Source organism: Suillus discolor (assembly GCF_016758755.1).
Source record: "Suillus discolor strain FC423 chromosome Unknown F5147scaffold_60, whole genome shotgun sequence".
NCBI classification, from domain to species: Eukaryota; Fungi; Basidiomycota; class Agaricomycetes; order Boletales; family Suillaceae; genus Suillus; species Suillus discolor.
Window position 1 is genome coordinate 21,285 of NW_024541307.1, and position 15,189 is coordinate 36,473.

Below are 15,189 nucleotides of genomic sequence, written 5' to 3' on the forward strand. Positions count from 1 at the left end.
TATTCTGGTTCTCTGTCGACTAATACCGGAGGCGGAGGAGGCTGAATGCGATTGGGAATGGTGTTCGGAGTTGCGGGTTCTAATTGAGAGACATGGAAGACGGGTTGCACGGATCGCATAGCGTCCGGAAGATGGATGGTGAAGGAGTGGGTACCGGGACGAGCGATGATGTCGAATGGACCAAGATTCTTTTCCGAAAGCTTTTTCGATGGTCTGGTCAAGCAGAAATATTTTGCTTTGACAAAGACCTGATCTCCAACTTTGAAGTCCGGAGCGGGTTTTCATCTAGCATCTGCGGGTCCTTGATATCGTCCTTGGGCATAGGACATCTCTTCCCGGAGGAATTGATGAAGCTCGTCTAGATCTATAGCATAATCCCAGGCGTGGGTGGAGGAGAGATCACGCTCCAGATACACGGAAATGTTCGGATGATAACCCTTATTGGAAAAGAATGGTGAGACTCTGGTGATAGCACTAGGAGCATTGTTATATGTGAATTCGGCCAAAGGTAACAGTTCCAACCAATTATCCTGCTGATAGTTGCAGTAGATCCAGAGGTATTGTTCTAGGGTTTGGTTAGCTCACTCTGTTTGTCCGTTGCCTTCTGGATGATATGCGGAAGTGAAGTGGAGGATCATGTCAAGTGCTTTTCCAAGCGACCAGAAGAAGTGAGAAACAAATTCCGTACTGCAATTGGAAGTGACATGGGACGGAACTCTGTGCTTGGAAAACACGTGGAGAAGGAATAACCAGGCGAGGTCCGGAGAGGTGATAGTGTCATAGGTTGGAATGAATATGGCTTGCTTGGATAGTCAATCTATGACTACCAGAATGGCAGTGAAGCCGGAAGAATCGGGGAGTTGCTCAATGAAGTCCATGGATATAGAATTCCACGGCTTCTCAGGGATGGGAAGTTGTTTCAACAATCTGTATGGTTTGTGTCTCGGAACTTTGGCTTGGGCGCAGGTTGTACAAGACTTGACATAGTCCTTGACATATGCGCAGATTCCGGGCCAAGTATATTCCCGACGGATGATTTCCAGAGTCCGGTTCTGACCAAAATGTCTGGATAGGGGATGGTCATGCGTATTCCGGAGTACTTGGAGACGGAGGTCATTGGATTCTGGAACGTATATACAGTTGTCACAACAGAGGAAACCACTCTCGTCCATTGTCCATCTCAGGTCCGATGGATCCGGAAGATGACTGGAAGTGATAGGGTCATTGGGGAGGGTGGACCGAATGTCCTTATGAAGTTGCTCGACATCCATCAGTACAGCCGCCTGGAGCACCAGAATTGCTAGGTGTGATGCCCAGAGGGACAAAGTGAGCTGTTCTGTGGTAAATATCGGCCAGAGGTTATGTGGATTAACTTGAGCGTAGTCCTTATCCCCCTCTTTGGGGTAGACATCCCAACGTCTAGTTAGGCAGTCAGGCTTTGCTCCAAGTTTTCCAGGTCAGAACCAGATAACGAGGTTAAACTGATGTAGGTATTCTGACCAGTGGGCCTGTTGGCGGGTGAGGAGTTTTGTGGTAGCAAAGTACTCAAGGTTTTTGTGGTCCATGACAACGTCTATGGGCTCGGCAGAGCCTTCAAGGTAGTGTCGCCAGGACCAGAAAGCTTCGTAGATGGCTAAAAGTTCCTTATCATGAGTGTCATAGTTGAGTTCTGGAGCCGAAAGGGTACAGGAGTAAAAAGCAACTGGGCGGAGCTCCTGGTCCAGACATACAATAGAAAGTATTCCGGCAATAGCATAATCAGAAGCATCCATCTCAACGACAATAGGAACATCCGGCATCCAGTGCATAAGCACCAGAGCGGTAGTGAAGGCTTTCTTGAGAGTTTCAAAAGATTTCCAGCAATCCTTGGAGAAATTCCAGGGAGCATCCTTGTGGGTGAGCTGCGTAAGCGGAACTACAATGTCCGAGTAGTTAAAGATGAAGCAACAATAGAAATTGGCAAATCTGAGGAACAATTAAATATCCTTAACTTTCCAGGGTTCCGGCCAGTCACAGATAGTCTGGACTTTTTCAGAAGACATGGTAAGGCCGGCCGGAGATAGGAGGTAGCCATATTCTACAGAGTCAGAATGGAATTTGCACTTCTCCAGTTTAGCATATAGACGATGCTTCCGGAGGCGTCGGAGGACTTCAAGGACGTGTTGTTTGTGAGATGCAAGGTCTGCGGAATAAATGAGGATGTTGTCGAGGTACACAATAATGCATATGTCAAGCATATCGGCGGAGATGGTATTGACAAAGCATTGGAAAGCCGCTGGAGCATTGATGAGACCCTCGGGCATAACCAACCATTCATACAAGCCATAGCGCGTTCGGAAAGCAGTTTTCCACTTGTCTCCTTCTGCCATCCGGACTAGATGGTAAGTAGACCGGAGGTCGATTTTAGTGTAAACTTTTGCGCAGCTCGGAGAATCGAGAAGGTCGGAAATGAGGGGCTCTGTGTGGAGAGGATGAGAAACGGAGAAGTCTGGTCACAATATTCTCATCAAGGAATTTGTGAAGAGCTGCAAGCTCGACCAGAGAAAGGGAATAGATGGTGCCAAGGAGTGGAGCCACTCCTTCTTCCAAATTGATTTTAAGATCATAGGGATGATGGGGAGGGAGCTGTCCGGCTTTGCCCTTATCAAAGACATCCACGTACTTGTGGTATTCTGAAGGGATTCCAGATAGGTTCGGAGGTTCGGAAGAGAGTGTAGTGGAGCGGAGATTGACACCGGTGGATCGGATGAAAATACTGAACTGGACCGATCCCTCTAACTTGCAGGCCCGGCAAAAGGCAACTGCATTGATCAGGGAAATATTGGGAATGACGTTATCAGTGGAGGGACTCGGCGGAGTTGGGGAAGGGATTTCCGCCGGAAGCGGCAGAAGCGGGGTCGGAGGGGTCGGAGGCACTCCATGAGGAATCGGACGGAAATTGATGCTGCCCTTTACCCAGTCAATCAATGGATTGTGTCAGGTGAGCCAGCTATATCCTAGAACGATGGAACAGGATGAGTCCAACGGAGTAACATAAAATGTTTTGGAAGTAACCATGCCGGTTGGAAAACGGATCGGTAAATCTACTGCCTCGGTAATAGTGGCATTAGAAGTACCATCAAACAGATGGAGCGGAAGCGGAGAGATTGCATAGGTGGGAATGTTATTTTCTCGGATTAATTTGCTTTCTATAAAACAATGAGACGAGCCACAATCTACAAGAGCCAGAAACAGAGAGATATCAGGAAAAGTGGAAATGGAAATGGATGGTACTAGAGAGTTTGGATCGGAAAGGAAAACAGCATTGAGACATAGCTCCATTGCGCGGGTTGAGTCAATGCAACCTTCTTCCCATGTGGAGTCAGGAGGGTTGCGGACTAATTTTTTGTCTCTTCCAAGACCTCCTGTTTGGCTTCAGGAGTTACCATGCTAGCACAGCCTTTGGCTGCACAGGAAGTGGACTTCAGGCAGTCCCAGGCAGTATGTCCGGGTCCGCCACAGAAAAGGCAGAGCTTCTTCTCCATGCGCCTCTGGCGCTCCTCGGAGGTAAGTTTACCATCTTTTCTGAGCTTGGAAGTTAAGTCCAGAAGTTTGGTGGAGGAGGAAGCCGAAGCGGTTCCAGATTTTCCGCCGGAATAATCTTTCCGGTCGGAAGTCAAAGCTGACTGCTTGGCAGGAGGGGTGGATGCGGAGGGTTTGGTTTCATGGGAGACTTCTCCCTTGCATTCCCAGTATCGAGCATTGATAGTCTGGGCGAGAGTTTTGTACTGGGAAAGAGTGGTGGGTTTTCCTTGACGACTGATTTCATCTTTGATGCGAGCCGGAAGTCCGTTGTAGAACTGATGGCGCAAAGCTCCGTCGCCCCAACTGCGGACTTGGGAAGCAAGCCATTGGAACTCTACAACATACTTGTTGATGTGCTGTCCGTCGCGCATATGTTATGCACTCAAATAGATCTGTTATGCGGAGCCCTAAGAGGGGTGTCGTCCGCTAACAGTCATTGACGTAACTGGAAGGATCCGGTATGGTGAGTGAGACTGGCGACAATGAGTCAGCAGCGATCACAGACGTGTGTGTCATGTGACTTCTAAGACAGATGTCTGTGAAGTCACCAGGCTCAAAGTAAGGACAGTCTTGTCCGAATGATGAGTGTCGATCGAGGTAGACTTAGTCGTGATGAGCGACTAAGAAAAGATACTAGAGACTGAAGCTTATGAGGCTTCAGAGAGAAGCATGTTCCAGGGAAGATTGAGTAGATTCAAGTTAGAGAATCTAGTACAGGGTGACCGACTACTTATACTAAGTGGAAAGGGTTGAGGGCAAGGCTACTGCACTGTAGGTAAGGGTAAAGGGGAAATGAGAATGGTATAGGTGCGTTGGCAACAGAGCTGGATTAGTGGTGGATGGTCGAATGTGGAATGAGACTGAGAAACATTGGAACGGTCCAACGGTAGGAATACAACGTGTGGGAATCCGCAGTCAGAAGAGAACAGGAAAGGAAAGCCACATTGGTGGCATGAGTCAGACCGAGTCATAGGTGCGGGACCACATTGGTGGTCGAATCAAAGGAGGAATGTGCGTGCACATGCATAGAGGCGGGCGATGCGAGGGATGGGAACGGTCCCAAGGATCCGGTCAACGGAAAGTCGGTAGAGGAGGACGAGCCGGTAGATGGTGAGGGCGAAGATGAAGGGAAAATGATAGGGGGGCCACGTGACCGATGTTACTTGTAACAGCATATAGAGCTGTTCCAACTGCATTTCTGCATCTCCGACCGGGTCATGAGGTCCAAAGTTAGTTTGGAGTTCTAACATGAACTCAGAGTAGTTGTCCATCCACTCCGGATGATCAACGAGATCATCCAAAAGGAGGTCCAGTTCAAACCATTCAAGAGCCATGCCCTTGAGGTATGACTGCGTGAAGTTGACCTTGGCATGGTCGGTGCGGAAAGACTTTGGCTTAGCTTGGAAGTTAAGCTCACATTAAACAAAGAACGCCCAGAGCTTCCGGGGCTCAGTGCCATCGAAGGTGTCTGGTTCTCAGACTTTGATTTTAAAGTTGTCAGGAATGGCGGTTGTTACGCACCAGGTTATTGATTGCCTGTGAAAGGCGGAGGAAGACCAAGTCTTGTGGACCAAGACCTTTGTTTTCATCGTCAGTCGGGTCTTCCAGAGGTTCATTGTCTGGGTCACCTCCCCCATTATCCGGCGGATCTCCGCCCGGAGTATCTTTGTTTTCCAATAGGAACCCAGCCAGTGTATGAGTTGGGGTTTCTGGGTGCGGACGATTCATAAGTTGCGATATGCTGGATGCAGCGCCCTGCGCGCTAGCACGACACTGTGAGAAGCTAGTGAATGCATTGACTATGGGAGTAGAGTCGCGTCAGGTGGTTACTAAGCCCGCCGCGCGGAGGTTGGTCTGAGTGGTTGTAGGTGCCATGAATTTAGTTGTAAGTATACTCGGTAAGGTGTGAGTTCGAATATACTGTTAAGAATGTGCTCAATGGTTCGGATCTGAAGGGCTTGGCTTCAGCTCGTGCGCTGCGCCCCTTACCCGAGTATGTGCCCCTAACTTCCGAGGGCTAATGGACGACGTCCGGAGTCTGGAGTCCGATGTGCAGGAATTCCGGCGGACATTCAGGAACAAGTGATAAGACTAATCTGGACAATGTCCGAACTAGAAGGAAACAGCGGAGGACTACCTAAGGTAGAGGCGGAGGTGGTAAGTCTATAGGAGTCGATCCTAAGACTATTGGAGATGACGAGAAGAGACTTCAAATCGGATGGAGGAGGGAATGAGCAGAGTCTAAGATAATATTTGAACTGAAGAACTACAAGGATTGTACAGGGTTTATATACTACTGAGGACATAACGGAGAAACAGCCAGTGCAGTGTGAGGCTATGCGAGGCTATGGACAGAGCATGTGGGATGACTATCACTAGTCTATCGGAACTTAGTAAAATGAAGACGGAAATGAATAAGGGACGGAAAATAAAGCATACTAACTGATAAGGGAAATACTAAAGGGAAAAGGCACGGAAGATAGGAGCTGACCAGATCCGGAAGTCCGGAGATGATTGCGTGATTGGTCTGGGTCTGGAACGCGGGATATGACAGGGAGTTACAAATGTGAATGGTGGGATCGAGACCAACAGCAGAGTGGCTTCCTAGCATCATCGTGTTTAAGACATTGGTGAAACATACAGCATCTCGGCCAATTGGCATGGGTGCTGAGATGATCATTCTGGAACAGTCCAAGTAATGGGCATGAAGCTTGAGGTTCACAATACTGAAAATAAGAACAAAACAACGCCACGGCTGTTCACGCATCATAAGGTAGCCTTTGGTTGCAACCCCCAAGAATATTGGTATGCCCTTTCCCTCTGCCAGTTCTGAGATGGTAATCTCTACTCCTGTCCGAACATCCGACTGCACTTCCACAGTCTATAGTCCATAAGGACTAGATCAGGTTTCCTGGAATCAGTGGTGTCCGGTACAGCAATGTTAGAGAACTCTGAAGACCAGTATCACAGTTCTGGTAGAACGTGGAAGGGCAGCGAGCCTGTCTTGGATTTGACCTTGTTACGCATGTCATAATAGACACTTCTGAAGAGGTGCTCCCAATTCTTCTCTCCCGATGCCTTTACAGCCAGGATTGGACGTTTTTCTCCAGTCTGATATGATCTTTGTGACCAGCTGCCATCTGTCTCCAGCATATCTTTGCCTACACTGAGGCTTCCATCTGCCTCCTCCTCCCCCCCCCTCCTCCTCCTCTGTATCAATCTGTGATTCCTGCTGGTTCTGTTTCGTCTTCTTCAGTGGACCATCAAAAGCATGGGTGGGCCTCCATTGCGGAGTGATACTCCATGGATTTGGCAATACAGATGAACTGTATATGATACAATTGTCCTTATTCTTGATATACTTGATTTTATGAATATCTTGAATTTCAAGACTAGATCATGGAATAAGGATGTCGAGGATGGATAATGTGTGGCCTTTTATGCCCTCCTCACACAGAACTTGTTTGCTGCCCATCAAATCATTATCTGGGCCTACTAGTAGTTCGTGCTTCATCAACTCATCCATGTAATCTTGCTTCAGGGATGGAGGTCATGACTGTTGCAAGGAGATAATTTAACACAAAGGATGTTGATGCCAGAATTGTGGAAAGACATTTGCTGAAGGTGAATAGTATACCATAGTTGAACACGGTCAAATGGAAGGATTGGAGGACGTCAATCAACGGCCTTCTTCTTGGACCCCCCACCTCATAAACTGCTCCTCTCTCCCTCACGTCACATAGCAAGAATTCTGAAAGTGCTACATGCAGATCCAGTATGTTGAAATCAGTGGCGACATCATCAACACTAACTCCGGTGTGAGAAGGATTGTAGTTGAGGTGGATTGCAGTACCACCAGCGATAAATGTTCGAGGAGGGTGAGAAATAGCTTCATCCCTTGCAGCCACTATTTGCCTTGCTTTGCTGAAGTAATTCATGGTGACATGGGTGTGGTTCATTTCTTCTAGAAGTGCAGTTCGCAGATCGTCCTGTTCCCACTTGTCACAATCGATTGCCCCCTCGTCTTCCTCCTCCTCAGGAACATCTCCAGGCCTGTCATTGGGATCATGGTAAGTGCAATGACTCTTCAGTGTCATGGCGATTGCGAAATGTCGCAACTTTTCATCTTGATCTAGATGCCGGCAGATCTGGGGATCATAGTCATTGTTATTGGTACGACGTGCGGGGTCCTTGATTTCTGAAACATGGGCGTGCTTGGTCACATCTGCAGACCACTGAATCAGAGTGCCCACGTTGCATGTGCCAGAAGTGGAGGGCACCTGGTTTCTTGAAAGTCTGGTCCGTCCGTCTGTCCAGTCCGTCTGTCCGGCTGGCCATCCGCCCCCGCCAATCCCTGAGCCTGTCTATGAGCGGTGCACACTGCATACCTAGTTGTCCCGATTCTATTTGTCTATATTGACGAATGAAAGCGGTCGAGTAGTGCTAGTGGCTGACGTGCCATTTCCCAACCTTCATTCCACATTTCGTCTTCCCAAGTTGGTCGGCCTTTTGTAGGTGAGCCAGCCTGGTAGGTTGTGCACTCTCGGACAAGCCTTTTGTAGGTTATCTGAGGATCATACTAGTACTTATCAATATATCAATCAGCCTGAGTTGTTACAATGGTCGAGCTTGCAAGTGTTGCACACGCGCTTTTGAATATTCACGCACTCTCACTCGAAACTGTTCTATGCTTTGTCAACTTGGCTTCTGCTATCAAAGACGACAGCATATTGGCTCAGCCTGCAACATATGATGTTTCTGCACCCCCAGACTTTCTCCCTCCAAGCGTGAATCTGTTTTTGGGCTCTGCGTGCACCCTGACAGAAGACTCGGTTCAACTCTGCTGGTCTGTCTTAAAGCACGACATCTGGCAAGGCAGTTTCATGTCACAGAACAGCACCAAGACACTCTTCAAGTAATGTGGCTATCCTCATGGTCTCAGTTGGGTGCCGGCACAAATTTACCTGGGAGCCATCTACTAATGGCTCATGCATAGCTTACAAAACATTTTATCCGCCATTTAAAATGTGTCCAGAAAAAACATGTGAGAGGCGAGCAAAAGGACTACTTCTAAACAAGGCCCAGCAACTCAAAGTTGTGTATCTGAGTCTGGAGCATGGAGCGATGCCTGCATATGATGTTGTAATGCATTGTGAAAGTGAGCATGAGATCTGTCTCATTGTTTTTACCAACTGAAACGGGCACCAGAGTGCAAGATCACATATTACCATAACTACAAAGTCAGTGGTAAGGACCGTGTCTACTACGACTACACGGAAGGATTACCCGATGCCATTCAAGTCAGCGCACACCACTATATCGACATCAGGGTTTGCCATCTCTGGAAGACGATGATGCATGTTGCTTGGTGCATCTACTATGTTATCACACAGTCTACATCTATTTATCGAGGATCTGAAGCACGTCTGCAACTAACTGTGCTGGAATTTACAACTCTGCAGTCGGCCAAAAGAACAAGTTTCCTCCTACATGGCCTTTGTCAGATGTCACGCTAGAGCATGTTTGAGATACATTCATAATTAGCTCTCTTCTCGATGACTGTCATTATCGCCAACGCTGCCTCATTGTCAAACAGGATGGAACACAATCAGAACAGTTCAATGATGCCATGGCACTTCGCAACCAGCGCATGTGTTCCTTTGGTCAGCCTGATGCTTGCCGTCACAAGTGCTTAAAGTGTTGTTGTACTTATGAAGCTTCTAGCGACAAAGGTCTATCCTCTGCCGTGCCTCAAATTTTAGACTGATCTCATATTTTTCTCTTCAGCTGCACAATTTGTCCGTGTCATTGTCATCGATGGTGTGACAGTCAGCAGACCATGCTGTTCAGTCCCTTATTGCTTTGAGTCTCTTCGGACAATCAACGACCACTTTTGTCCTTCTCACACTGCAGACCATGGAAACCAGTGCGTGATCATCAATTGCACTAGCATTGTCACCCCAGGTAGCAAGACATGTCAGCACCAAGACCACAAGGCTGTTGAGGCATTGCACGCCTTGCGTGGTCAATCACATTTTCAACTTCGCAAACGACTCGAGCGGTCCCGCGCCATTGTGGATAATCCTGCTCGTGCAATTTCCCGAGGTGCTGAGCATGTTGAGTTAGATGGTAATATGTCAGATGAAGGACTGCAGGAATTTGAGGTGGACAGCAACCAAGATCACTCACTAGCCCCACTGAAGCCAAAGAAGAAACTACGCACTCAGTTTGGGCGCAATCGCACGCACTGCGAGGTGTTGATTGTTGCTCCGTGCGGCATAATACATGATCGACAAACATTTTACCGTGCCGAGGGTGTCGGCAGTGTTGCAGTATGTCCTCACCAATCTGTGTCTCAGTACTGCAGCTGCTCATGCAGTTCATAGGCATTCATTAAAGAAGCATTTCCAGATCGACTAACAAGACCATCGCACATCTTTTATGATAATAATTGCAATCTCGCTCAGCACGTCAAAGATGATCCGTTCTTCAACGATATCAGCTTGTCAGTTGACGTTTTTCACTTCAATTGCAAACACTCTGAAAAGGACATCTTCTGTCAAGAAAATTGCAATCCTATAGCCTTCCCAGAGCTCACAGTTGATGATGGGAAGTGGTACTTCAATTCATCTGTATGCGAGCAGACAAACTCATGGTTTGGGAAATTCAACGCAATCACTCGAGGGATGAAACCAATTAAGTTTGACTTCTACCTTGACGAGGTCATCCTGTGCAGGAACCGCCTTACATTAGAGAAGTTGAAGAGGGAGCACCAAAGGCCGTCGCAGTGGGAGTCAATTGGTTCATCAGAGGGCTCGTTACGACTCGCTAACGAAGACGATACATTGGACAAGATTGTTGCAGTAGCTAAGAGCGCTGGTGATGTATGAGACTGAAGAGGAATGGGCTTAGCAGTTGTGATTTGTGAAATACCAATGTAGCATTTCCTCTGACTCCTGTGGGTGTGGTTATATCAGCGGTGCAGCCTTGACAGCCATCATGCGAGTGATGAAGTATTTGAGTAGACCGACCACCATACAAGGTAACACGACCTGTCGCACACATTTGAGGCATGCCCCACACAGCCAGGACTCCGCACCTAACACCCGCGCGACTAGTATAGTCATCCATCCAACGTCGTCGTCACTCCCCACACCATCTTTTGGCCTTAGCTCATCACTGCCAGTCTCAGTCACCTGCAGCACTCGGAGGTCCATGAGGAGAAACGTCTATAGTTTTTTGGTGCGCGATGGTACGTTTCTATTGACTTTGCCTTGTTGACCATCTTTGGTGAGAAGATCGAGCGCCATGAATGGCACCGTGCCTGTGCGCTCGTTTCCCCTAGGACCTTCCAGAACGTCAAGCGCTTCTTGAATTGCGGACGTGGGATTCGTGAACGTGTGGTGCCAAAGCAGCTCAGGAACGTGGCCTTGGACAGTTACGTGCCTCTTAGCAATCTCATCAACCTTTTTCAGGATCTCCGGCTTGCTAGTGCGACTCACTTCTCCCCAAAAGATCTTAGCCACCATCCCATCCTCGAACTTGCCATATTTCTCCGTGAGCGCTTCGCTAGTGACAGGGACCACATTGGTCGCCCGTCCTTGCAGTCCATAATGCATCACTCTTTCGTCGTGACTGGTGTGAAGCAGCAAATCCACCTCTCCAAGTTTTTCATCCTTGATGTTGAACTCGTGGCATAGTTTCCCCTCAACTTCAATTGGGAGGAAGTCTTTGTTTCGGCCCCAATCGTGAAGCTCGAAGCGTTGTAAAGCATACAACAGCACCATGAACCGCGGGAGATCTTGAATGAAGTTGATGCCTGAGCATTGAATGATCCCTTGTCGATCATAATACCAGATCCACGCGACATCATCTGAAAAAGCCTTAATAAGAATGCAGCCAATCTCAACAGATGAATGAACTCACCGACAACAATAATATTCAGCAGATAGTTGACTGCAAGATTCGCCACAAACATTTCGGCGGCGTACAGACCCGTCTGAACGGTCACATCTAGATCCGCGTCCGTGTCAGCGTGGCGGGCCAATTAACCAGCCTACACGCCAGCCTGTGGCAGCGAACGCCTCTGGCACATAACGTAAGATGGACCTCTATGGCTGAACTATTAACTCACTGCCAGCAGACAACACAGTTACCGTGCGGTCCCACATGCCTGGTAGCGTGGCAAAGCGGACGTGCTCCTTTCCAATCTCCATTCAGCTGCCTCATATCAGCTGCATCCACACTCGGCAGATCCTGTAGCAACTCCGCAGCCTTGACCAAGCAGTCCTTTCCTGCATCTAGCTGCCTCTGGTATAACTGGATCTCACCCATGCGCATCAGTGCACGAGGTTTTGTAGGTTTAAAAATTCGGGGAGCCGATAATGATACTGCAGAGACGAGATTGTCAGAGTTTGGATCGTAATGTAAATGAGCGATATAATGTGGAGGGCAAACTGGAGCAGCATGGATAATAGCACATAGAGGTTGAAGATGTTGCCCAGCGGCCTCTCTCAGGAAAGTTTTTCAAGCAGCTGTTGACCAAACATTTCCATGTTTGTCGGCGGACCCATGAGCAGAGCAAGGGCAGCATAGCCATCAATTGGGGATACCAGCAGAGGATGGAGACGCGAGGAAAGGTGATGCAAACTGGTATGAGGATTTCAATGAGGAGGAACGAGGGCGGATGAGTACTAGTACTTCCTGCTACTCCCGAACCATTGGCGTCCGTGCCAGCTTCCAAGCCGCACTGTATGTATCGCCTCTGGTTCGGAGCTGAACAAGTCATACATTTGTACATGTACATGCGACGTATCCAACAGGTTACAGCATATGGAAAGTGGTTGTTTGTTGGAGTTTGGTGAATGAAAGGGAACAATCAAATCACCGATGGACCACCGACAATTTGGATACATGATTCACAGAATAAGATCAATCTTCTATGCGACAAACGGTATTAACAGGTGGGGAGCCCATTGGGGTGTCTGTTGCAGATACTACATAAAATACAAATTGAATGATCAGAGATACTTGACTAGACTGTACTAAACCTGCTTCTCCTCCCATATACGATAATCAGCTAAGAACACAGGCCACAGTGCAGGCTTTGCGTGGCTCCGTGTATACTTGTCATGTAGCCGCTGAGGTGCTTTCAACCACCATCCACGGTTGTCATGGAAGGTGGACTTCTTGAAGGGCAGGTGGAAATGTGCTTCGAATGCAGCTTTGACCGTGGATTTCTTGGACCGTCTGGCAAGTTCACAGACCCCAAACCCTTCGACAACTTCGACAATAGAGAAATCGGTTGGCCAAGCCTTGATATCGTCGACATCGATTGCATCTGAGGGAGTGTCACCTTGCTCCTCCCATGCAAATGACTCAATGGAGACTTGGCATTGACGTGTGTGCTGGCGCCGACGTGGGAGTGCAGGCAAGGAGGGCTCAGGCGAAGGTGTAGGTGAGTGTGCATCTGCACGCAAACATTGGCGAAAGGTCAAGGTGGTTGGAGGTGGGGATGCTGTTGGAGATGAAGAGATGATCGAAGATGTCTTCCAGCGGTGGATGCGCTTCCGTGGTGGAGGTGATGGAGACAAAGAAATGACTGAAGATGTCTTCCGGTGGTGAATGCGCTTCTGTGGAGGTGATGGAGATGAAGAAAGGATTGAAGATGTTTTCTGGTGGTGGGTGCGCTTCTGTGGAGGTGACGGTGAGACAAGAGGTGTGGATAAACGTTGATGAGCAGAATTGTGCGGCTTCCGGATGGGTGAGGGTGAGTCTAGGATAGGTGCAGAGAGCATTGTATCAACCTCAATTTCACTTGATGATGGCAGAAGTAAGGTACGAGGTGGAAGGCGCAACCAGGAGGGCAGAGTTGGAGGGGGTGGTTTGATTTCAGCCAGTTGTTGGGCTTCTCGGCTAGCAGTGCGAACTGCAGCACGATCCCCTGCAAGGTGTGTGCGCATGTTCGGTTGAGTACTGGTACACAACGAGGATGATAGAAGTTCGTCTAATTCATGGCAATCTGTGACGTGAGCGTGCTTCAAGAACAACATATCACCCTCCCATACAGTGACCATATGGTCCTGGCGGATGCCCTGCCAACGTCATGTCGCTGTATTCAGCAGTTGCAGCAATGACTGCCCTGTGGTGCATCGCTCTACATCACTGGGATGGATGGCAGGCAGTCCAAGTTCTGTGAGGACTTCGTACGAGCAATAGAAATGGGGGAACTGAAAGCCGCCTTGAAATACAAAGCATGTAGCAGGAATGCCGTCCTGCAAAGATCCTGTGAGTGATACCATCAATGACAATATACCTCTAAGAATGCGTAAACGGTGACACTGTACTTGGCACGCTGTGCACTCTCTATCCGTGCAGCATCACGACGACGCTCCCCCTCCTCTAAGGAGTGCTCACGCTCGAGTTGTTTGGTAAACTGTGGCGGCATCTGGCATGCAAATCGTGGGGGGGCTGATGGCGCAGGCTTGAGGGTATGTGACCCAGAAGAGCATCTGGGTGGAGATGATGGCATGAGTTGATCAATCTCCTCATCATCATCTTGAAATGCTGACACTGCACGGCCTTTGCCCTTCACAGCAGATGTGGAAGCAATAGGCACAATGTTACTTGGAAGAGATGGCGCAAGAGAAGGGACAGGATCCTTAATGATGGTTGGATCATTGTGAGGTCCATCCTCCAACTCAAGGTCCTGAGTGGATCCAGTGCGTCCATCGGTGTGATCAGAGACCCCTTCACAGCCACCCAAGATACGACAGTGCTTGCGGCAAACGTGCCGTGAGCAGAGTACATTGATTCTGTGGCTGTTGCAGCTGACAACGATACACTTCACCTTAGGCTTCAGCTTCCGTGGTGGTGATTTCCGACGATGGGGATCAATGACTTTGGGGGATAAGGAGGGGCTGCCCTTTCGATGGTAAGCAAATTGGAAAAACATGCAGCGCTTTGCAGGTTTGTTGCGTGTACTCTTGCCAGAATCAGTTTTTGTGCACTAGGATATCATGTCAGGAATGAACAGAAAGAAGAGAGTAAAGCGATAGTGGACATACCTTGACCATCCACCTGCCTTGATTGCCATTCTCGATACTATGGCATTTGAACCAGTGCAGCTTATCACCACACGTGTCACACTCTACAGTCCAATCAGGCTCAGCACCATCGCCGAACTCGCCTGACGCCGACATTACTTGAGTCTCTACAAAGACATGGGCCGAGGGCGAGTATCAATTAGCTAAGACAGAAACCTGTGTTGAGACCACAGCAGTTAGGTAGGTATAAAAGAGGGAATGAATGATGAACTTACTTTGAAAAAGATACAGACAAACATACCACCAGGGTCGAGAAAGAAAGGGTAGTGATGTGGACCAAGAATGAGGCAGGCAAGAAGGGCAGGTGTCGGGAAAAAGGGTAACGAGTGAGAAGAGCGGGAAAGAGAAGCGAGGATAGGTTGATTTGGACTGGCAAAGTTTTATATACTATATGTCGAGCAGGAATTCTGGTGCCACATGGCAGAAGCTTGTGTCCCAATGACGTAGTAAGTTTGGCGTCGTGTGCCACTAGTGGCACACATTGAGCAACCGTGGGAGACAGTGATGAGCCATACTGAGG

The 15,189-nt window shown here is 48.5% G+C and overlaps 4 protein-coding genes across 4 annotated transcripts; 1 reads left to right on the forward strand and 3 right to left on the reverse strand.

Moving 5' to 3' along the window:
- Positions 1–7,082: 7,082 nt before the first annotated feature.
- On the reverse strand, positions 7,083–7,902 carry F5147DRAFT_777535 (uncharacterized protein; the record flags this gene model as incomplete). The annotated part of the gene is made up of 2 exons (XM_041441997.1): positions 7,083–7,789; positions 7,845–7,902. 2 exons carry the CDS (start codon positions 7,900–7,902, stop codon positions 7,083–7,085), a joined length of 765 nt encoding a protein of 254 aa, XP_041288938.1.
- Positions 7,903–8,183: 281 nt separating this feature from the next.
- F5147DRAFT_777536 (uncharacterized protein) lies at positions 8,184–10,454 on the forward strand (the record flags this gene model as incomplete). The annotated part of the gene is made up of 3 exons (XM_041441998.1): positions 8,184–8,479; positions 9,515–9,896; positions 9,951–10,454. 3 exons carry the CDS (start codon positions 8,184–8,186, stop codon positions 10,452–10,454), a joined length of 1,182 nt encoding a protein of 393 aa, XP_041288939.1.
- Positions 10,455–10,793: 339 nt separating this feature from the next.
- On the reverse strand, positions 10,794–11,780 carry F5147DRAFT_815615 (uncharacterized protein; the record flags this gene model as incomplete). The annotated part of the gene is made up of 3 exons (XM_041443538.1): positions 10,794–11,437; positions 11,491–11,577; positions 11,699–11,780. 3 exons carry the CDS (start codon positions 11,778–11,780, stop codon positions 10,794–10,796), a joined length of 813 nt encoding a protein of 270 aa, XP_041288940.1.
- A 123-nt stretch (positions 11,781–11,903) lies between these two features.
- On the reverse strand, positions 11,904–12,077 carry F5147DRAFT_582984 (uncharacterized protein; the record flags this gene model as incomplete). The annotated part of the gene is made up of 1 exon (XM_041431694.1): positions 11,904–12,077. A coding segment is annotated over one exon (174 nt), but the record flags the coding sequence as incomplete, so codon positions are not given.
- Positions 12,078–15,189: the final 3,112 nt, after the last annotated feature.